Genomic DNA, 21,291 nt, shown 5'->3' on the forward strand with positions numbered 1-21,291 from the left:
TCACTGGCCCTGGGCTTCAACCCGGGTCTGACCCCTGCCACCCGTGTTGGCAGAGAGGCCACGGGGACATTCGGGGTCAGGTGCTGAGAGTGCACAGTCACAAGGGGCTGGAGGGACTTCCAAGGGCAGCCCAAGTCCTGCCCCATGAACCCCCAAGTCCTGCCCCGTGAACCCCCAAGTCCTGCCCTGTGAACCCCACGTCCTGCCCCGTGAACCCCCAAGTCCTGCCCTGTGAACCCCCAAGTCCTGCCCCGTGAACCCCCAAGTCCTGCCCCGTGAACCCCACGTCCTGCCCTGAGAACCCCCAAGTCCTGCCCCGTGAACCCCCAAGTCCTGCCCCGTGAACCCCCAAGTCCTGCCCTGTGAACCCCCACGTCCTGCCCCGTGAACCCCCAAGTCCTGCCCTGTGAACCCCCAAGTCCTGCCCCGTGAACCCCCAAGTCCTGCCCCGTGAACCCCCAAGTCCTGCCCTGTGAACCCCCACGTCCTGCCCCGTGAACCCCCAAGTCCTGCCCCATGAACCCCCAAGTCCTGCCCTGTGAACCCCCACGTCCTGCCCCGTGAACCCCCAAGTCCTGCCCCATGAACCCCCACGTCCTGCCCCGTGAACCCCCAAGTCCTGCCCGTGAAGCCCCAAGTCCTGCCCCGTGAACCCCCAAGTCCTGCCCCATGAACCCCCAAGTCCTGCCGGGTGAACCCCCACGTCCTGCCCCGTGAACCCCCAAGTCATGCCCCATGAACCCCCAAGTCCTGCCCTGTGAACCCCACGTCCTGCCCCGTGAACCCCACGTCCTGCCCCGTGAACCCCCAAGTGCTGCCCCGTGAACCCCCAAGTCCTGCCCCGTGAACCCCCAAGTCCTGCCCGTGAACCCCATGTCCTGCCCCGTGAACCGCCAAGTCCTGCCTGTGAACCCCCAAGTCCTGCCCGTGAACCCCAAGTCCTGCCCGTGAACCCCAAGTCCTGCCCCGTGAACCGCCAGGCCTCATGGAGCATCCGCCCAGGAACAAGCCCCACTCCCTCCCCACATGTACCTGCTCCTCTCCATTCAGTAGCTCCACCCTGTTGCCTCCTAACAAGGCTGCTGGTGCTCGGCGAGTGGCGCAGAGTGGGCAGTGTGGCCTGGCGGCCTCTCCAGCCCCAGGCCAGGGGTGGGGAAGTGGGGTCCTCCCAGGCCAAGCCAGGATGCGGTGCCCAGGGCACAGTGGAGGTGACAACTGCAGCGACACAGCCCTCGCACACAAGGGGGGTCTGTGGTCTCCAAGAGGCAATGGACAGGGCATCCTCCCTGGGGCTGGAGGGCAGCACAGCCCTGCCAACGCCGGGCGCCCGTACTCCTGCCGTGGGGATAAACCCGCCCGGGCACAGCAGCCACACCCACGTCCCTGCCTCCCCGGCCCGAGTCTCCTGCGTGTGCACATGCTTCGTGTGTGTGAATGCTTAGCGTGTGAGCTGTGCCGAGCATGGGCATGGCAGTGAGTGCACGTAGGGCAACTGTGTGTGTGTGTGTGTGTGTGTGTGTGTGTGTGTGTGTGTGTGTGTGTGTGACAGCATCGCACCGACGGGTCTTCTGGGATCCTCATTTTACAAACCATCATTTTGAGACTTTCCTTATTTTATCAAATAGCTTTCACAGAATTTATTTTTTCTGATTATAAATTCCAGGTCTCTGATCAAATTTGGAGCAGGTGCACACACTGAAAAGTACTGCGTCTGCTGACGCCCAGCACCACCCGGGGTGACCACCGCTTTCTCCCAGCGTGTCCTGGTCAGCATCCTCCCAGGAGGACAGGCTGGACCGAATGGCCAGTCAGACCAAGTTGTGGACCCCAAGCTGGGCCCACTCTGGGCAGCTCTCTGCTGCCCCCTGGTGGGCATGGTGCTGGCTGGCCCGTGGAGCCCAGCCTGTGACCAGGAGGGACCGAGAGGCCCTGGGGCCGTCCTGGCTGGCTGGCCGCTGCTGTGGCCGGGCCCTGGGCTCAACAGTCCCACTCACTGTGAGATGCAGGACTGGCCCCTAAGCTGGCTGGGGCTCCATTCTGTGCACACACACTGGGGCAGGGCCAGCCCAGGGAAGGACAGCTGGACGGAGTCCCTGCAACAAGGTTTGCTGCCAGGGTCCCCTCCTCGGTGCTGCTGCTCCCAGAGCAGCCTGGCGCAGCACAGCTGCCCTCAGAGCGGGCGCCGGCCCCCGCGGAGGCTGAGCTCGCAGGCGAAGGCCCGCGCCTTCTGGTAGAACAGGAGTGCCTTCTCGCCGTCGGCCAGCGCGCCTCGGTAGATGGCGGCCAGGCGCGTGTAGATCTTGAGCTGCGCGCTCTTGTTGCCCAGGTCCACGGCGGCCGCCAGTGCCAGCTGGTAGTACCCAGCTGCGTCGAATGGGTCCTGCGGGAGGCACAGCAGGGTGGACGGGGTTGGGGGATCCGGCTCGGCCAGGGTGACCAGCAGCCGATCCTCCCTGCTGACCAATGTTGGGGCCGGCCTGGCTCACAGCCACTCCCAGGGTCCCTGCTCCGCACAGGCAGGTCCCGGGCCACTCCCCTTCCCTTCCCGGCCCCCTCCGCAGTCGGGGCCAGGCCCCAGGGAGAACATCAGAGGACACACGGGTGCTCTGGCTGGTCCTGCCAGGCACTGCTCCCAGGGCACAGGCGGGGGCTGTGGCAGAAGGATGTGCAGGCAGAGGTGGCACCAGACTGGGGTAGGCTAGAAGGGCTTCCTGGAGGAGGGGGCAGGCCCACTGAACAGGGAGTGGCCTGGGTACATGTGTTAGGGCGTGCATGTGTAAGCGGCAGGCAGAGCCAGGGTTCTCACGCCCGGGGCCCTCTGCACTGCCTGCTCCCGGCTCTGTTTCGTCACAGAGGCCTGGGAAACAGTCCAGCACCCCTTCCCTTCACATGCCCAAGCCTCCCAGCCACCCTGTGTCCTGGGCAGCTGCTGTGTGCCACCGGGAGGCCCCAGAGAGCTCCAAGGCCCCGGCTTCACGGCTGGGTGCTGGGGCGGCAGACGAGGAGGGGGCTGCTGTACGGCTTGACCGGCAGTCCCAGCCCAGGGCCCCTGCCTGCTGGGTGAGCAGTGGAGGTGATGTGACCACAGACATGAAGAGGTCTGTCCCCTGAGCAGGGGACACAGCTCCCCACCGTCCCCAGCCCCCCCAGGTGCCCGCCTCCCCCGTCCCCAGCCCCCCCCAGGTGCCCACCTCCTCCGTCCCCAGCCCCCCCAGGTGCCCGCCTCCCCCGTCCCCAGCCCCCCCCCTGTCCCCAGCCCCCACCTTGAGGTCGTAGAGGATGATGTCCCCGAGGACCAGGTAGACCTTCACATAGTACAGCGTCTCCTCGTCAAACTCGAGCGGCGAGGTGCAGAGCGACAGGGCCTTGAGGTAGAAGTGCTCGGCCAGCTCGCCCCGGCCCAGGTGGTGGTGCAGGGCGGCCAGCCGGTGGTAGGCCACACGCTCATTCAGCCGGTCGCCTGTGGACAAGGGCCGGGGCAGACACGTGGGTCGGGTGGCACCTGCAGGCACCTGCCTGTGCCTCCTGGGTCCCCTGAGACCCTTGGCCCTGGTCGGCAGGCGGCTATTAGGACGCAGTGACACTGGGGACTCTGAAAGGTGCCCGGTGAGCCACCAGCCTAGAAAAGTACGGAGGGGCCATAGGCAGGCCAGAAGGCCCATGGGGTGGGGGGGTGGGGTTGGTCAGGCCACGGCAAGCAGGTGCAAGGGGTGGAGGCCAGCAGAGGCAGGGGGCTGTGACAGGCAGGTGCGTGGGGTGAGCCCAGTGGAGGGGTAGGGCCAGGCTGCCCTGGCTGGCAGATGCACAGGATGGGCACTCACCTAGGGCGACACTGAGGGCCACAGCCATGTGGGCGAACTCCAGACCCTCCTGGGGCGTCTCCAGTGCGGCCAGCAATGCTGCCAGCTTGTTGCACAGCCGCAGCTCTGCCTCTCGGTTCCCCGTGGTCACAGCCAGGGGCAGGGCCCGGTCCTGCCCACACGGTGGAGGGGTGGGTTCAGGCCTCCCGTAGTCCCTGCCACTCACAGTGCCCCCTCTGCCATCTCAGCCGGGACCCCATGTCTTACCGCGCCTCAGCATCCACCCCTGGAAGCCCTGGGGTCAGGAAGGCTGTGGGCTGATTCTGGGCCTCCAGGTCAAAACCAGATTGGGGCACCCCTGAGACCCCTCGGCTACCATCACCCCAGGTTCTGCTCACCCGATAGAAGGACACGGCCTTGTCTCGCTCCCAGGACCCATTGAAGAAGATGTCGCCAGCCGCCTCGAACAGCTCTAGGCCCAGCTTGGGGTCCCCAGTGTACAGGGCCGCGTTCTGGGCCACCTGTGGGAGGGGGAGCTCTCTGGAAACCCTCACCCACCCCAGTGGGAGCCACCAGCAGGAGAGGAGTGTGGGACACGGCTCAACCCCGAACTCTAGTGTGGTCACCCAGAGCAGCCTTCTGCAGCCATGAGCTGGCCATGGGCACCTGCCTCACCCTCCACAGAGGTCAGATGCCTGCACATAGTAGGTGCACAGCTCCCTCCCTCCCCTGCACATAGCAGGTGCACAGCCCCCTCCCTCCCCTGCACATAGCAGGTGCACAGCCTCCTCCCTCCCCTGCACATAGCAGGTGCACAGCCTCCTCCCTCCCCTGCACATAGTAGGTGCACAGCCCCATCCCTCCCCTGCACATAGTAGGTGCACAGCCCCCTCCCTCCCCTGCACATAGCAGGTGCACAGCCTCCTCCCTCCCCTGCACATAGCAGGTGCACAGCTCCCTCCCTCCCCTGCACATAGCAGGTGCACAGCTCCCTCCGTCCCCACAGGCACTGAGGGCTTAGTCACTGCCTACTTGTGGGCAGCTCCCAGGCTCCTGGCACCTGAGCCTATGCTTCTATCCACCTAGGTATACCCTCCTGCACTGGGTTGGTGCCCAGCCTGTCACTCGTCCCCTTACCCCTGCCACACAGCCCTCTTCCACGGCCCCCAGCCCCATGGAGCCCGCTCTCTGCCCTTCTCTCCAGTGCGAGCTCCTAATACTCCACTCTCAAACCTCAGCTTGGGGATGATCCCGCTGAGGCTCATGAGCCCCCAGGAGTTTCCCAAAGAAATGCCCTGAGCTGCTAAAGCTTCCTGTGCCAGCCAGGTAGGCACACTGCTGAGCACTTGCTGTGTGTGCACATGGCACTGGGGACCTCTGTCCCCAGCGAGCTTGGATCACTAGGAAAGGATATGCACTGGGGCACTGAGGGACCTGGGGGATGCAGGGGGAGGCCACAAGCACCTGGAATGTGGCAGGTGCTTGTCAAGGACTGTGGGATGGACACTGAGTGAGTGTGTGGGCAGGTGGGTATATGTGTATATGTATGTATGTATGGATGGATGGATGGGTGGGTGGATGGGTGGATGGATGGATGGGTGGGTGGATGAGTGGATGAGTGGATGGATGGGTAGGCAGATGGGTGGATGGATGGATGGATGAGTGGATGGATGGATGGGTGGGTGGGTGGATGGATGGGTGGATAGGCGGATGGGTGGGTGGATGGGTGGATGGGTGGAGGGTGAGCAGCGGGTGTGTGGACGTCAGCTGGGAGGCGCAGGGTGCATCCTCCCTGGCCCTGGGGCCCGCACCTGGATGTACAGGTCGACCAGCTCATTCTGCCGCAGGATGTAGTAGATCTTGCCCGCCTGCAGCCAGGCGTGAGCTTCCTTCTCCTTCTTCTGCAGGTCAATGAAGATGCCCAGGCTGCGCTTGGTGTAGTCCAGGGCTGACTTGTAGGCTCTGGGACAGGGGCACCTGTCAGGCCAGGGCTCCCAGGCTGTCTGGGGACGGGCGGGTTAGGCCAAGACCCTGTGGGCATGCCACAACCTGCCCTGCCCCAGAGGGCCCACCGCTCCTGCCATGGCTGATGGGGAGCCTGTCCCTGAGCCCTCACAGGGCAGACCAAGGCCACAGGGAGGTGCTGGCCAGGGCCAGCCGCCATGGAGCACATCTGGTAATCTGAGGAGAGGACTGCCCAGAGCCTGCTGCCCGCCCCTACTCTGCCGCCCAGTGCCAGCCTCACCGCTCGGTGCCCAGTGACAGGTAGAGCCGGCTGATGGTCTCCAGCAGCTGCCCCTCGAGCGCCTTGTCAGCCACCCTGCGGGCCAGCGAGAGCTGGAACTCGTGGTAGACAACACACTGGGCCTCGCGGGGTGCCACGCTGCTGTAGAAGTGGCACAGGTGCTGGACAGCTCGCAGCTGGCCTGCAGGGTAATACAGTGTGTAAGGGGAGCCGTCAGCCACATTCCCGCGCAGAGGGACAGCAGGTGCGGGGCTCAGCAGCCCACCAGCCAGTCTGACGGCCCCCAAAGGTTCTTCCCCACATTTTTGTGCCAGCCCTCCTGCCTCCGCCCCCTCCCATCCTTATCCTGAACTCCTGGAAACACGGGGACCCCTGAAGCAGAGGGACACCGAGGACCAAGCGCCGTGCTGCCAGGAGCACACATGTGTCCTGGGGCTGGGCTGCCACCCCCTGCAGCACCCTGGAAATGCTGCTCCTTCCATGAGGCCAGCCTCCACAGCCTCTCCTCACACCAGGGCCGAGCACGAGAGCCACAGGCAACACACTGAACAGCACCCCAGCCCACCCGACTTCTAAGATGCCCACAAAATGCCCCACCCTCCAGGTGAGGGAGGCAGGCACCTCGGGTACCAGAACATTCTCCAATTCAGCCATTGCCCACATTTTAAGGCACCTTCGGGAGAGTCCTCCACCCTCACCAGGACAGGACCACAGGTCAGCAACAGGAGGGGTGTGAGAGGCACACGCTGGGCAGGGACCACGGGCCAAAGAGCCAATCCAGAGAGAACTGGGAGATGCAAGCAGGAAGGGTGACAGCAGGAGCCATGGGTGCTGTTAAAGCCGCCAGAGAAGGAAACGACGGTCTTACATGCATTTTTAAAGGGTGCAGATTCTGGAGGCTAAGCCTGTCAAGTTCAACTCCAGAACCACCTGGAGAGTGCATAATCCGGGAGTGGGAGTGGGAGTGGCCTAGGAGGGAAAGAGTGGGCTCCTCCCTCTTGGGTTACCACTCCCACTGGAGAGCATGAAAACCAGGACTGGGGCTGGGGTGGCTAGCACAGCACCTGCCAGCACGTGTATGCGCTGGATAGTGGAGCTGGTTAGGTTGAACTAGGCTTCAATGCCCATTGACATGTATGAGAGCCGAACGGGATGTGGGACAGACTGGACTAGTCTGCTGCACATACTGGCAAACCAGGGTAGGGGGCAGGCCTGGTGGGGGTTATTGTGGGTCGCTCCGACTAGGCTGCAGCTCCCACTGGTTTATGCGAGGGCAGAGTATGTGCTGGGCAGAACTAGGCTGGACTGCAACATCCATTGGTCCCAGTGGAGGACAGGGCTGGAAATAGAACCGACCCAGCAATTGCAACTGCCAGCTGAGTGGGGCAATGGACTGTGCCGGGCCCTGTGCTTGTTAGTACATACAAGAATCTGGTCTGGGAACACCTCAGACAAAGTTTCTTTGGAGATCTCCCCAATTGAACTGCCGGACTCAGAACCCACGGTCTGCCATGGAGTGCAAGTGCCAGAGCCAAGCCCCTCAGAGGCTCAGACGGCGCAGTGGACAGTATGCTCAGGTGCACGTGGAGGATATGGCGGTCCATCGGAACCTGCAGAGGACACCTGGCACCACAACAGAGGACAGAACTAACCAATCAACTACCCCAGCCAGATGTTGGCAGTGAAAAACCGGCAAACGGAGACTCTAAGGTGGACTATGTCAATCAGTGGATTCTGCAGTGACCTCATCGTGCTCGGAGTGGCGAGATTGGCAGCAATTCAGAACCGTTGAACTATCAAAACCACTTGAGCAAGAATCTCGGAGCATGCCCCACATCAGGACCTGGGATGGGTGGGAGACTGGGTGGGGCTTCTCCCTTTATCTTCCCCTTTACCCCAAATACAGGAAAAAAACCAATGTGGAAATAATAGTCTTATCCACTTTCCTGTGGCCCTTGAACCTTTTTACCCTAATTAACTATGTGAAGACTGTCAAAAATAAAGAAAAAATGTATTAAAAAAAATTTTTGAAAGCGAGGACAAGAGGAGCTAGCTGTGGTGGGGGCGGGGCAGTGCGGCCCGGCAGGGGAGGGAGCGGTCCTGGCTGCTGACGCCCCTGGGAGAGCGGGGTCATGGTCATGGTCATTTAGAGAACGAGCCAGCAGACGGGAGGTGATGCTCTCGCTCTGTATCTCCCTCCTGTAACCCCGACTTTTAAGCACATACATTTTTGTTGTTGTCTAAAGAAGAGCTGGCTGAGCCCAAAGCAAAAGAACATCATGGGACGGGGACAGAAGCGCCGACCGACACACGGACACACTTCTGACCACACCGCCCGAGGAGAGCAAGAAGGGACGCGAACCGCTCCAACCAGAACAGGGAGCGGAAACGCCACCGCCGACCCCACGGGAAGGAAGGCTGTGGCCGGCGTGCACAGCCCAGAGGAAACGCCGCTTCCTGCCCAGACCCAGAGGCTGGCCCCACTCAAGACAGCCCGGGTGCTCAGCACAGGAGGGCAGGAGATCAAACCCCAGGGTCCACTCCTGCACCCGGCATGCGGGAGGCTTCCGGTGCTGCCAGTCAGCATGGCCACCGCCTTGCCAAGACCCGGTCAGCATGGCCACCGCCTTGCCAAGACCCCATCTACCAGAGCGACAGCTCTGGCCATCACCTGCCCCATCCTGGGAACATCTGCAGTCTCCTCCTAGGAGGGTCACCCACCCGCCTGTCCCAGGCATGTGTTTGCAAAGTGGGCCTTATCTGCCATGGCCAAGGTCATCATGCTGTGGAATGGGTGTACAGCCACGACCCAGGACACTCATCCCCTACTTTCCCCCAACCCCCTCCACAGCGCCCCCATGCCCCCCTCGCGCAAGGCCAGGCCACAGCCAGACCCACCCCCTTCCAAGCTCATCTCCCACAGGGACCCTGCACACGCACCCCTGGGCCCTGGCACAGACTGTGACTCAGTACCTCGTCCCCTGCCCCTTGCCTGCCTGGGTCCCCTCTACCTTCAGATCTGAGCCACGGGGCTGGCTGTGGCCTGTGGCCCCAGAGCTGACCCATAGCCTATCCCTAGCCCCGGCTGTGGCTCTGTGTGTGTGCAGGGCCCTGACTAGGACAAGCTGCTTTCTCACGAACTTCAACTTCCGTGGGGGTCCTGGGGACCCCCAGCGTAGCCCAGGAAGCCGGCATGTCTGGAGATGGTAGCCCTGGAACTCAAAGAGGCTTCCTTCTGCCCAGCCCGCCAAATACACTCAGGGGACCCATCTCCAGTCCCTCGGGTGGGGGGTGTCTGCAGACCACCCCGGGGCCTCTGAACAGACAGAAAGACCACCCTTTCCTGCAGGGAGGGTGTCCAGGACAGGGGCTGGGTTTTGGGGCACACTTACCCTCTAGGTGGTCTGTCTCCACGGCAACCAGAAAGGCCCACTGGTAGTAGCATTTGCCCTGCTGGGGGCAGGCCCGGCAGGTGCACAGGTGGCCCAGCTGCAGCAGCACCTGGGTGAAGTCCTGGCCGCCCTCACCGCTGGGCAGCCGCGAGAAGAGCCTCACGGCCTCCCGGAAGTAGTGTTGGGCCAGCCTGCCCGCGCCCACCTGCAGGCACAGGGCTCCCAAGTTGGCCAGGACCACAGCCTGGTTCCGCTTCTGGCCCAGCCCCCGCGCGGTACGCAGGGCGCGGTAGTAACCCTCGGCCGCCTGCCGAGTCCTGCCTGTCCTCTTGAGCGCTATGGCCGCCATGTTGGCGACGGCGCCCTCCTGCTCCACGCTGGCCACGGCTGCATCCTCCAGTGCCTCCAGGATGGCCAGGGCCCCCATGTTCCTCCCGTGGAGCAGGTGTAGCCAGGCCAGGGTCACCAGCAAATCCACGACGAGGCGGGTGCCGGCACTGGCCTCTGCCTCAGCCTCGGCCGCCTGCAGGGTGAGGGCAATGGCCGGGCCGTGCTGTCCGTGCTGGCTGTGCAGCCGGGCCAGGCTGGCACAGAGGCGGCCACGCAGGGCCCGGTCCATGTCCAGGGACAGGGCCTGCCGGAGGTAGTGGGCAGTCTGGGCAGGGAGGTGGCGGGCTGGGTCCCGGGGGGCGTGGTGTAGGACCAGGCGGGCGCTCCTGAGCAAGCTGGCCAGCGAGGCTGGGGTCTGCAGCGAGGCCTCCCTGGCGCAGCCCAGAGCCAGGTAGGGCAGGCACTTGTGGCCGTAGATGGCAGCCAGGAGCAGGTAGCAGTCCGAGGCCCACGGGGTGCCTGAGGCCCCGGGCAGCAGCAGCAGCTGCTCCAGGAAGGGCACGGCTTCCTCGGGCTGCTTCAAGAGGACGTAGTGCTTGGCCAGCAAGAAGCAGACGCGGGCTTCGGCCTGCGGGCTCCGGGCCTGAACCACCCGGCGCAGCGCGAACTTGAGGAGCTGGGCCTCGGCCTCCGTGCTGCACACATGGCCGGGCGTGGCCAGCAGCAGGGCAGCGGCTCTGGCCACAGTCTGGGCACAACGCGCCCTGTTCTGCTTCAGGTACACGGAGGCCAGGTGGGCGTGCACGGCCACCACCAGGAAGAGGTCTGTGAAGCTGCCCGCCAGTGCCCCCAGAGCTTCCTCCAAGTACACGCGGGCCTGGGAGAGCTTGAGGCGCCGGGCGCACAGCCGGCCCAGGAGGAAGCACAGCCTGGCCAGGGCCATGCTGAGGCCAGCCTCCTTGGCCACCGCACGTGCCTGTGCCAGGCGCCTGGCCAGTTCCTCCTCGTCAGGGATGCTGTGGAACACGCTGCCCAGCCAGGGCAGGGAGGCGGCATAGAGGCCGTGGAAGCAGGCCGCATACCCGGGTGCGTCCAGGAACCGCAGCAGTGCGTCCAGGCCGTGGGGGTCAGCCCAGTCGTCCTCAGGGGCCAGGCGGAAGGAGGGCTCCTCAGGGACTGGTGAGCTCGCGCCACTGCCAGGCACCAGGCGGAGGCCTGGGGACACCTGCTGCTCCTGCTCCTCCTGCTCCTCCTCCTCCGGGCAGCCGAGCTGGGTTTTACACCGTTCCAGAACATTCTTCACCCTCTGCAGCAGTTCACTCGGCGTGGGGTCTGGGCTGGGTGGAGGTGTTTCTGAAAGGCAGAGTGCCCAGAAGAGGCAAGAGTCTGGGTGTGTATCCCTGCCCCCGTGGGCCTCAACCTGTGGTCCCTGGGGTCCAGATGCACCCAGTTTCTGCACCCAGAAGTGACCACAGAGTCCTTGGAGCCCGCCGTGGCCTTGGCCAGGACGGCCGTGTGCACCTGCCCAGTCCCTTAGAGTTGGGTGGCTTTCCCTGCAGCAAGGCTGCCCAGCCCAGATCCACCTTGGCCACGAGATGAGCATCTGTAGCTACCACAGGGTTAAAAGGCCCGAGCTGGGGGAAGGGTCGGCTTTGGGGGGCTCAGGACCACAAGAGGGACCCGGTGAAACCACTGGGAAGACTCAGGAGGCCTAGCTAGCTCCCACCATCTCACACCAGCTGCCCTCCATCAGTCAGTAACACCCAAGGACCTGAGTTCCGTGTGGCTTCGTGGCAAGCATGTGGCCCAACTGTGCTGGGGCGGCCAGCCCTTTCTGCCCCACAGAACCCAAGCCCATGGCCTTGGCTCCCAGGGCCAGGACAGTGGGTGAAGCCATCCCAGAGGCTGACCGGTAATGCTCCCCGATGTCCCCTTCTGGGACCAGCCATGGCCGGACACGGTCCCGAGGGTGTGAGAGCTCCCCTCCCCTGCCTGTAGCTCCTGCTGTGAGGCCCCTTCCTGGGGAGCTCCCTGGGGTCCTGGCTCTGCACAGGCCTGTCACAGCTGTGGCTGCAGACTCCCAGGCCAGCCCTGCAGGTCTCCAACCCCACAGGCCCGAGCATGGCATGGCCTCGCAGGTCCTGGCGAGGACAGCCACTATAGCCAGGCTGAGCGCTGGGGGCTGGCTTGTTGGTTGGAAGGGGTGTGGACCTCCGTGGGTACACCTGCCTGAACTCCGTTGGGCCCGCCCATGCCCCGCGGGGCGCTGCGTCCAGACCCAGCACCTGCACAGCCCCCTCCCACGGGCCCCCAGGGACTGTCTACCTCGCGCTCCTGGCTGCTCCTGTACGGCATCATCTACCCGTTCTGCAAGAAGAAGGACAGCTCGGCCTGAGCACCGACAGCCTGCACCGGAGGCGCCGGGACCCCCTGGGCCTGGCCTCAAAGAACCTCCTGCTCCCAGGGTCTCCAGGCTGCAACAGAGCCCAGCTGTCTGCCCCCTACCCTGCAGCCCCCACCTCCCCTCCCCTGGGGAAGGGGGCAGAGCACCTGAGGGCCCAGTCTGCCTCCCTGGCCCGGCAGAGGCCTGGCTGCCATGGGACGGGTGCTCTGGCTTGCTTGGCACCTCACCCCCAGGCAGCAGGAAGTCTGGGGACCGCGGCCTGCTCTGTGGCCAGGTGGGCTGCAGGCGGCAGCAGTGCCAGGGCTCCTGGACATGCCAAGGGGGCGAGCAGGCAGAGCTGGGGATCACTGAGCGCCAGTCCCAGGGGGTGCCCGTGGGCTCAGACCCACCTCCGAGCCCCACAGCCGCCCAGACACCTACCCAGGCTGTAGGCGGCGCACATGCTCGGGCCAGCCAAGCCCCGCAGCAGCTGCCGGGCGTCCTCGTTGGAGAAGCGGGCTTCCTGGCTGAAGAAGGCGCTCTCCGCCTCACTGAGGAAGGGGCTGGCCCTGGGAGCAGAAGCCGGTCAGCGAGGGCCATGCCTTGCCACCCACCCCGCCCAGCCTGAGGCTGGGCATCCCGCCGCCTGCCCCAGGTCCTGCAGACCACACCCTCCTCTGGAGAGAAGGGGGCGCCAGGTCCCCACAGCTGCTTGGCTGTGAGTCAGGGGGGAGAGGAGTCACTCACTCAGCTGCTGTAGGTTGCTGCCCACGGACGAGGCTGCTCGGCAGGAAGCCCACCTGGCCGGAGGCCACATGCTGACCCAAACACCAGGGCAAGCCAGGCACCCGGGCACCCAGGATCTCAATGAGGTCGCCGGTGCAGAAGCTCAGCTCCTCGGGCCCCGTGGCCTGATAGTCAGCCAGTGCCGAGGCTGGGCCCGCCGCTGCGGGAAGGAGGCGAGCGGTCAGCATGGGAGCTACGGACAGCCCTTGCTCCCCTTACCCAGTTCCCAGGGACCAGAGGCCCTGCAAATGCCAGCTCACAGAGCCAGAGCCCTGCCACCAGGGTGGGTGGGTCCCTAAGGCAGTCCCGGGAGGTGACGCCCAGGCTCAGCCCGGCTCCTCTTGGGAGTGTGTGCTGAGGTCAGCCCTGGTGATCCCCTCCCAGAGTGGGCAGGCCTCGTGTGGCCTGGGGAGGGCTCGGGCAGGTGCACAGAACCGTCCAGGGTGCTGGTGCCTGTCCCTGGCCACCCAGGGAGACACTCACTCATGAACGGGCTGTCGGAGACCACGGCCTGCAGGGCGTCGTCCATGGCATCCCAGGAAGCCCGGAGCACCCACCTGCAACCGCGAGGGACAGTGGTCACCACGGGCATAGGGGCCCACCTGCAGCTCCCGTGCCCCCATGACAAACACACATACACACATCCGTGCAGGTGTGTGGCCTGTGACTGGGGGCCCCAGTGCCCGCCGGCCTAGGGACATCTCCACCCCTGTTAGCCGAGCCTGCAGCTCACCCTACGGCTCTGCTTCCAGCCGCTTGCCTGGGAACATTTCAGCATCCCGGAGGTACGGGGGTGCTGCCTCAAGCTGCGTAAGGGGCCACGGCTCATCCCGTCCCCTCCCCACCCCCTGTGCCAGGTGCAGGGCCAAGGGCCTGGCCACCCAAAGCCAGCGGGAAGCAGAGCTCCAAGGCTGGCACCTACTGATGGAATGGAGCCAGAGGCTCTGGCGCAGCTGCAGCCACCTCCTTCTTGGAGATTGTGATGGGGTCGGTGGACGGGAAGCCGGCTTCCAGGGTCCCCTCTCCCTGTGGGACCCCCAAGGCCCGCCCATGAGGCAGAGGGTCCTTCTCTGCGGCCAGGGGACCAGTCGTCGCTCTCACGTGGCCATCGGAACACAGGACAAAGAAGGACCCTGTGAGGGGACAGGGGCTCACTGGGGGAGCAGCTACTGCCTGCCCCCTCCCCAGTCCAGCTGCATGCCCCCAACAACAGCGGGGCTCAGCTTGGTCCTCCTCACTCTGGGAGCAGCTCAGCCTTAGGTACCCAACCAGGCTGCCCAGCGCCCGAGCGGCAGGGTCTCCTGGAGCCAGGCCACACCTCTACCACATGCCGAGTTCCCAGCAAGCCTGCACCCACCTTCCTGCAGCAGGAGGTTCTCATGGATCAGCCTCAGGGCATCCTTGTCCACGTGCACATGGATGGCCAGCTCCTCCGCGTCCTCCTCACCGGGCACCGGCAGCCAGAAGGCCGGCTCCACCAGCAGGGTCTCCAGGCAATGGTGTGTGAACCCTGCACGGCAAGGCCGTCACCAGCGCACCAGGCCGGGTGGAGGGCCCAGGGTGACTGGTAACTTCCGCCCTGCCCGGCCGAATGGCCAGGCTGAGAGCTGTCAAGCCCAGCTCCCCCACCTGCGGCTATCCCCCAAATGCCACCATGTCCACAGAGGACATGGCGGTCAAGGTTGGATTCCTGGGACCTCAGTCTGCAATCAGCCTCGGGGGTGGGAACCAGCTTCCTCTCCCCAAAAGTTCTTGGGGAGCAGAGCTGCTCAGAGCCACCTGTGCCCGGCCAGGCCACCCCGCCGCCCCGCTGCCCCCTGCTGCGGCCTGTGGGGGGGGGGTGCACGGCTTTACCGAGAGCGTGGTACGTGGAGAACTTGCAGATCTCTTCAAAAGTCTTAAATGTCACCACAATCCGTTCCTGGTCGCTGTGGACAGACAGCAGCCTGGCCGACAGCTCCTGCCAGGGAAAAACGAGAAAGTTATTCCCGTGGCATGGGGGTGTCATGCTGCCCACGGTCGCAGGCGGCCCAGGCAGGCGTGCCAGGAGCCCAGACCTGCCTCTCCTCGGCTCCCGGGCCAGACAGCTACTTCCCGGAGTGAGCATGGCCTCTGGGCCGTCCCAACGGCCATGCCAGCTTCTCCGGCACCGTCAGGTCCCTGGGCAGACGGGCACCTGGAACGCCAGCAGCCTCGGCTAGATGCACCTGCTGCTGCCCAGACCTGACCCCTCTCCCCACCATGCTGAGCAGGGGCGCCCCAGGCTTCCAGCCCCGGAGCGGCGACTCCCTTGCCCACTCAGGCTCACACAGCACTGAGTAGCTACTGCACGGCGGCCCTCTTAGCCACATATCCTCCACACAGTCCTCCGATGTGCGGCAGGGAAGCCAGCTTCGCAGAGGCCAAGGGGGCTCCTGGCCAGGGGACCCCAACTCAGTGACGGCCACACGCGGCAGCCCAGCCTCTGCACCACCCCGAGCCCCAGTGCCCACCTGCCCAGCCTCACCCCAAGTGCACGGGCCACCTCACGGCTATCACTCTCCAGCAGGCGCAGCCGGCGTCGCAGGACCTGCTGCAGGCCTGGGGCTGGCTGCCCGCTCCTCCTCCGCACGGCCAGCAGCTGCAGAGTGAGGTCTGGAAGGGTGGGAGGGCCGGGGAGGGCAAGGCTCACTCACTCTCGTGGCCCAGGCTGGGCATACTGGGGGCGCAGGGGAGCTGGGTTCAGGTCCCAACCCGGGGCAGCTATTTCTCCCCCACCCCGGTCTGGGCTTCCTATGCTGTGTCCAATAGCCCAGCTGCTGTGCCTAGCTGGCCCACAGCATTTGGAGGGTAGAGGACTCAGGAACCCAGGAAGAGCCAGCACCAAGTACCCACTCAGCAATCGGCCCTTTGCTACCGGGAGCCCCCAGCCCCCTCCCCAGGACCCTGACTTTAACCTACCAAGCTGACAGCAGGAGGGCCCTTAGCCGGGGGGCACTGCCAGGGCAGCCCAGGTGAAACGCAGAGTTCAGGGCCACCCCAATTCCAAACCTGTGGGCTCCAGGCCTGGGCCCTTCCCGTCCACTGTGGTGTTGAGGCCCTGGGGCCCCAGGCACTTACCTGTGGGGTATGCCCCCATCTGGCCAGGAGGGCTCTCAGCAGCCAGGTCGGCACAGCCCGGGGCAGGAGCTGGGTCTGGAACATAGCCGGTTGCCATGACTGCAGGCAGGCAGGCAGGCAGACAGACAGAGAGACACTGAAAGCGGCAGTATTGCATGCCCCCTGCTGTCTCCCCCAGGGAAGGAGGCAGGCACCTGTGGCACCAGAGTGAGCTGCTTGGTGGCGGGGGCTGGAGGGGCTGTAGGGGACCCCCCCCACCCATGGCAGGCTGTGCAGCGGCCAGTGGCTTCTGTGGGCCACCCCCTCCCTTCCAGGACCCAAACACACGGAGGAGGGCTCCAGGGAGGCACTGGGCCCAGCCATCCATCCACAGGCCAGGATGGTAAAGTCATGCAGCAGCCGGGTACTAACCAGGACAGAGTGGAGTCTCACGGTGGCCCCACCCCCCTGCTCTGCGTGTCCCAAGAGCCCCTCCTCTGCACCCAGGGAGTGAGCAACCCCCCCACACACAGCAGAGCCAGGATGCACAATGAGGGCTTCTAGAAAGCTCTGGGCTTCAGGGGACCCCCACCCCCCGGCACTCGGGCAGGGTGAGCCAGGCAGAGGCCTCCAGGGGCCCAGCTCGGCTCAGGGCAGGCGCTGGGGCAGGAAGCAGCCAAGCAGGGTGTGTGCAGCCCTGGCCAGCCCAGCAAGGCAGACAGAGCCTCGGGCAGGGAGGCCCAGACAGGAGAGGGATCTGGGTGGCCCAACCCTGTGCTCACCGCCTCTGCTCGTGGCCCTGGCGCCCGTCATGGCTGGCTCCTCGGTGGTCACCTCGGCCAGGCGCTTCATGACTCACGGTCGCCTCAAGGCTGAGCACACGGCATGGCTGGCTCCCTTCTGCTGAGAGAGGGGGGCATACAGAAAACAGAGCTGGCAGCTTCAGCGGGACCCATGGGGTGACGCTGCTTGAGCTAGGGCTGGGGGCAGAGGGTGGGCTTGAGAGCACCTGGTCCCCAGGTTCCAGTCTTGCCACCCCCAGCAGTGTCCCCGGCACCCCAGCTGGTATGTGCACTCTGGCCAACTTAGGGGTCCCTAGTGTTTGCTGCCCTCACGGTGACCACAGTGCCTTTGCACAGCTTAGTGCAGTTCCTTCCCCTAGGAACCCCCAGGCCGCTCTCCCTATGCGCCAGACCTGTGCTTCCATCCGTGGGCAAGAGGGGACAGAGACTGGCAGGGACCGGCCATACCCTGTTCCAGGGCTCAGCTAGTGGTACCCACCACTGGGCACAGAGGAACAGAGGCCCCAGTCCAGCCTTGGGAGTCCTGGGGCCTCGTGTTGAGCAGGGCTGGGGACAGACCAGCCACACCCCCTCTGCTTTTGTCTTGGGGCAACAAGGCAGGCTGGCAGTGGCGTGGTCACAGGCTCTGTCCGACAAGCAGGCACTGTGAAAGTGGGACTGCCCCCGGAGCCTTCGGCCCTGCCTCCCACCTGCACCTGTGTGCCCACTCCAAGCACCAACACGTAACACACTCTGGTCCCCAGCAGGGGGCGGGGAGCAGAGCTGGCACTGGGGTCATTCATTTTGCATCGGAGACCTGACCCCGGCCCTGGGCCCCACTCTGTGCGCTGGCTGGGAGTGGCGTGGGGAGGACTGCACGGCACGGGTTCTGGGAAGGCAAGAGAAGCCCACCCAACCCCAGGCTGCGGGAGCTCAATCAAGAGAGGCTCCCTGGAGGAGGCTCCCAGCCAAGAGCCTCGGTCTCGAGCAGCCAGGACCAGCCAGGCTCACAGAGGGATAGCCTGACCTGTGGAGAGTCCCCAGCAAACGCCTTGTCCAGCTGCCCCCGTGGGAACCTGCCAGGATCAGACGGTGGGCAGACCCTCACTGCCCCATGCCCAGCACTGTGGGCAGGGCCGGGATTGCAGTAGCCAGGCTGGAAAGGGGTGCCAGAGCACCGGCTGGCACAGCCCTCTGGGCCTCCCCAGGCGGGCGAGGGCTCAGCCCAGGCCCCACCCAGGACCCCAGCAAAGCCAGAAGTGGGACTGACAGCCCTCGGGGCCAGACCACGCCAACACCCTGAGTGTCACATTGTCACCGTGAGCCATCACACTGCACCTTGCTCTAGGCCTGGGGTGCTCTGCCCACCTCCACAGCCCAGTGGGTTCCAGGCATGTCCCAGCGACAGCTCCGACATTCTGGCCACCGCCTCCTGCCTCCTGCCCAGGCTGTGGACTTCGCATCCTGCCCTCCTCACTGCGCAGACACGTCTGCCCTGCCTGGCCGCGGCCCACGGCACTTACCGGCACAGCCTCAGCAGTGTGCTGACTCGCCCCCATGGCCTGCAAAGCTGCCAGCTCCTGGGGTTGCAGCTCCCGTGCCCGGGGCCCTCCCCTTCCCACCAGTTGGCCCTTCCAGAGCCAGGTCCATGTTGGAGGAGGGATCCCAGGTCCTGGGCTCAGGGGTGTCCCACCTGCTGGTGAAGACACAGCGACCCTCTGCCATAACCCTGCTGCAACCTGCAGCCAGGAGGAAGCACCCTCTTCCCTGGTCTCCTGGGAGCAGGAACCCACAGCCACTGGGAGCCGTGCAGCCCAGTCCCTCCCAGCTCCAGGGCAGAGCCGGTCAGCGGTAGGTGGTCAGCAGGGCTCACGGTCTCTAACCCAGACTGAGGCAAGGCAAGAGACAGCTCCATCCCGCCCTGGCTAGTTGGGACGGTCCGCTGGTGGCCCCTGGCCTTTCTGACCCGAGACTCCCAGAGGCTGTGGTCACCCTCGCGGCTCCCACAGGAAGGACCCCAGAGCGGGATTCCACGTCCCCATGTGGGGAGTGAACAGTGTCCACTTTGAGTTCACGAGCATGAAGGCTTCAGAGGGTCTTCCTTGAAAACAGGGTCCTTGGGGCCAGAACTCGGACCCCAAATGGACACCAGTTCAAGTCCCGGCTGCTCCACTTGTGACCAGGCTCCAAGCCATGGTGCCTGGGTCTCTGCACCCACACGGGAGACCTGGGTGGAGCTGCCAGCTTCCGCCCTGCCCAGCTCTGGCAGAGGCCTCACCCACTCCTGCCTTGCAAATAAGTATATCGGGGGGGGGGGGGAGCCACCCTGATTGCACTCCTGGCCCTAGCACTACGAGGACACATCTGTGGCTTTGGTGTCAGTTGTCCCTCCACCCACATGGGCCTCAGCAGCCTTGGGGGACCTGCCCCTCCTTCGCTCCTGGGCCTTAACTTTCTCTTCGCTGGTGGCTGTCCCCTGCTCCCCAGCACCTTGGCGAGCAGCAGCGAGGGCCTCCGCCCGTGGCGCCCACCAGGCTGGCCCATCTGGTCTGCTAACACCACCTGCTCCTGCCCACTCCTGCCCGCCCCGTTTGGTGGAGCGACTTCAGAGCTGCTGGGTCAACACCTCGGGAGGTAGCCTGCACTGTGGCCTAGCCTCTCTCTCGTCCAGTCCCCAGGACGCACCTGCCGGGATCCCCCAGCAAAGCGAGGTCACAGAGGCAAACTCGAAGTCATGGGTGCCAGTTATCCATGCCAGCAGTGCCCAAGCAAGGACCCCAGTGGGCCTTGGAATTGGCAGGTTCCCCTGGGACCGCTCCCCCCAAGTCTGGGCAAGTAGGGAAGTGGAAGGGGTCCAGATGCAACTGCAGTAGCAGCAGGGCTTGGCCCAGTCCCACCCCACCTGCACAGTACCTGCCCCCTGCCGCTCAGAGCCAGCTGCCCAGCTGTGGCCGCTCCTTGAGCTCACTTGGGCCACTCCAGCTGGCCCGCTCAGACGCGGGCTGCCCATAGCCCAGCTGACTGCAGGGTGCCTGCCACCGCCCCCTGCTCGCTGGCTCACTTCCTCCCGCGCCGGCACCGCCCGGCCGAGCAGACACGAAGCTCATTAGCTTCTTCCTGGGCAGGCTTGGGGGCCCTGGCTGGCTCTGCCCACTGCCAGCCCCCAGGCCCTGGCACGAGGGGACCGGGCACCCCAGCTCCCTCCCAGCAGGCAAGGGGAAGTCCCCCCACTGCGCTCCCGGCCGCCCTGTGGCCCTCAGCTATTCCTGTTCCTCTCCCACCACGGCACACACCCATGGGTGCAGAGACACAGGCACAGTGCATGACCACGCGCACACACGGGTGTACACGTGCACACGCGTGTGTCCACTCCCCCACAGGTGCCGCTCGCTCCCTGCCACTCCACTGCTGGCCAGGGGAAGTGAGGGGACCCCCCACTCCCGGCCCCCCAGCCTCACCTCCCTCAGTAGCTGGGCCTCGGCTCCGTGTGGCACCAGGAACCTCCCCGGCCAGGCCGCACAGGGAGGCCTGCCCCCTTCGCAGTCCCGCGAGAGCTCTAACCAGAAGCAGGAACTGAGTGGGTCGGCCCGGCCTGCTCTCCCGTCCACCCCGACTCAGGGCTGTGCGCCTGCCCTCCAGCTCAGCCACAGATCCTGCCCCCGGCGCCGGTCTCGGCTAAGGGGGCAGCTTAGCACATGGGATCCTCTGTAAGAATCCAGGGCTCAGTATGAGTTTTACAGTGATGTGTCATTCAACAGGCAAGTAAACCAAGGTTCCACGAGTTCAGCGAACACAGCCAAGGCCGGGGGAAGATGGGCACCCAGGTCTGGGGCCATGTCCCTTCCTCTGAGGCCACTGTCCACCACAGCGCAGACCGAGGGGACTCCCAGCAGGAGCCTCATCTATCCTCCCGGAGGCTCAAAGTCCACGGGGCCAGGAGCACAGGCTCCAGGGGGCATCTCTGCCCTGCCCGGTCCAGCGGCTCCCAGCAGCCATCTGCTTCCTGCCTAGGGGTCCCTGGCTGCCCCCTGGATGGCACGTCATGTGGGGCAGCCTGGGACTCACTGCTGCCTTCTGAGGTGACCCCAGTCTCATCCACTGCACCCCAAGTGGTGCTCATGGCTGCTGGGTGTGTGAGGCGGGCCTGGACAAGAGCTGACGGCTGCCCTAGCCTCCAGGGCCTCTGCTGCATCAGACACGAGGACAGGCACATCCCATGGCCCCCTACACGGCTGCCTGGGGCCCCTGCGCTGTCCCTCTGCACCCCTTTGCACCCCTTGCCACTGGGGTTGCCCCATCACGCTGGGGCCTCCTGCAGGCCGTATCCTGGGGGCAGGCCGGCCAGGAGACACGGGGGTGTCTCAGGGGTCAGCACAGCCTCCCGGCTCAGGGCTGGAGTGGGGCGCTGCGGAGAGATGTGGGGGTGGCCATCGCTGGCCTCGCTCCGCCCTGGGGGCGTGCCCATCGCCAGCCGGCCACATCCCCCACCACGTGG

At 65.2% G+C, this 21,291-nt stretch overlaps 1 protein-coding gene across 1 annotated transcript; it reads right to left on the minus strand.

Annotated features, from left to right (window-relative positions):
• Positions 1-2,147: 2,147 nt before the first annotated feature.
• SH3TC1 (SH3 domain and tetratricopeptide repeats 1) lies at positions 2,148-19,934 on the minus strand. The gene is made up of 18 exons (XM_040966159.1): positions 19,710-19,934; positions 16,797-16,914; positions 16,036-16,134; positions 15,443-15,570; positions 14,791-14,896; positions 14,294-14,446; positions 13,859-14,069; positions 13,420-13,493; positions 12,898-13,096; positions 12,592-12,719; positions 12,093-12,134; positions 9,438-11,120; positions 6,046-6,226; positions 5,612-5,762; positions 4,199-4,321; positions 3,822-3,972; positions 3,264-3,460; positions 2,148-2,380 (listed from the first exon to the last, which is right to left on the minus strand). Exons 2-18 carry the CDS (start codon positions 16,864-16,866, stop codon positions 2,171-2,173), a joined length of 3,906 nt encoding a protein of 1,301 aa, XP_040822093.1. The 5' UTR covers positions 16,867-16,914; positions 19,710-19,934; the 3' UTR covers positions 2,148-2,170.
• Between the last annotated feature and the right edge of the window lie 1,357 nt (positions 19,935-21,291).

Source organism: Ochotona curzoniae, unplaced genomic scaffold (assembly GCF_017591425.1).
Source record: "Ochotona curzoniae isolate NIBS_2020 unplaced genomic scaffold, NIBS_Ocur_1.0 scaffold_4505, whole genome shotgun sequence".
Classification (NCBI taxonomy): domain Eukaryota; kingdom Metazoa; phylum Chordata; class Mammalia; order Lagomorpha; family Ochotonidae; genus Ochotona; species Ochotona curzoniae.

Excerpts from the sequence above, each read along its gene's own strand:
- SH3TC1 (XM_040966159.1), bottom strand. The coding sequence starts at position 16,866 with ATGAAGCGCCTGGCCGAGGTGACCACCGAGGAGCCAGCCATGACGGGC. Across the intron at positions 13,494-13,858 it reads CCTCTGGCTCCATTCCATCA|GTGGGTGCTCCGGGCTTCCT; the intron begins GTAGGTGCCAGC and ends TCGCGGTTGCAG. Across the intron at positions 5,763-6,045 it reads CTGTCACTGGGCACCGAGCG|AGCCTACAAGTCAGCCCTGG; the intron begins GTGAGGCTGGCA and ends CCCCTGTCCCAG.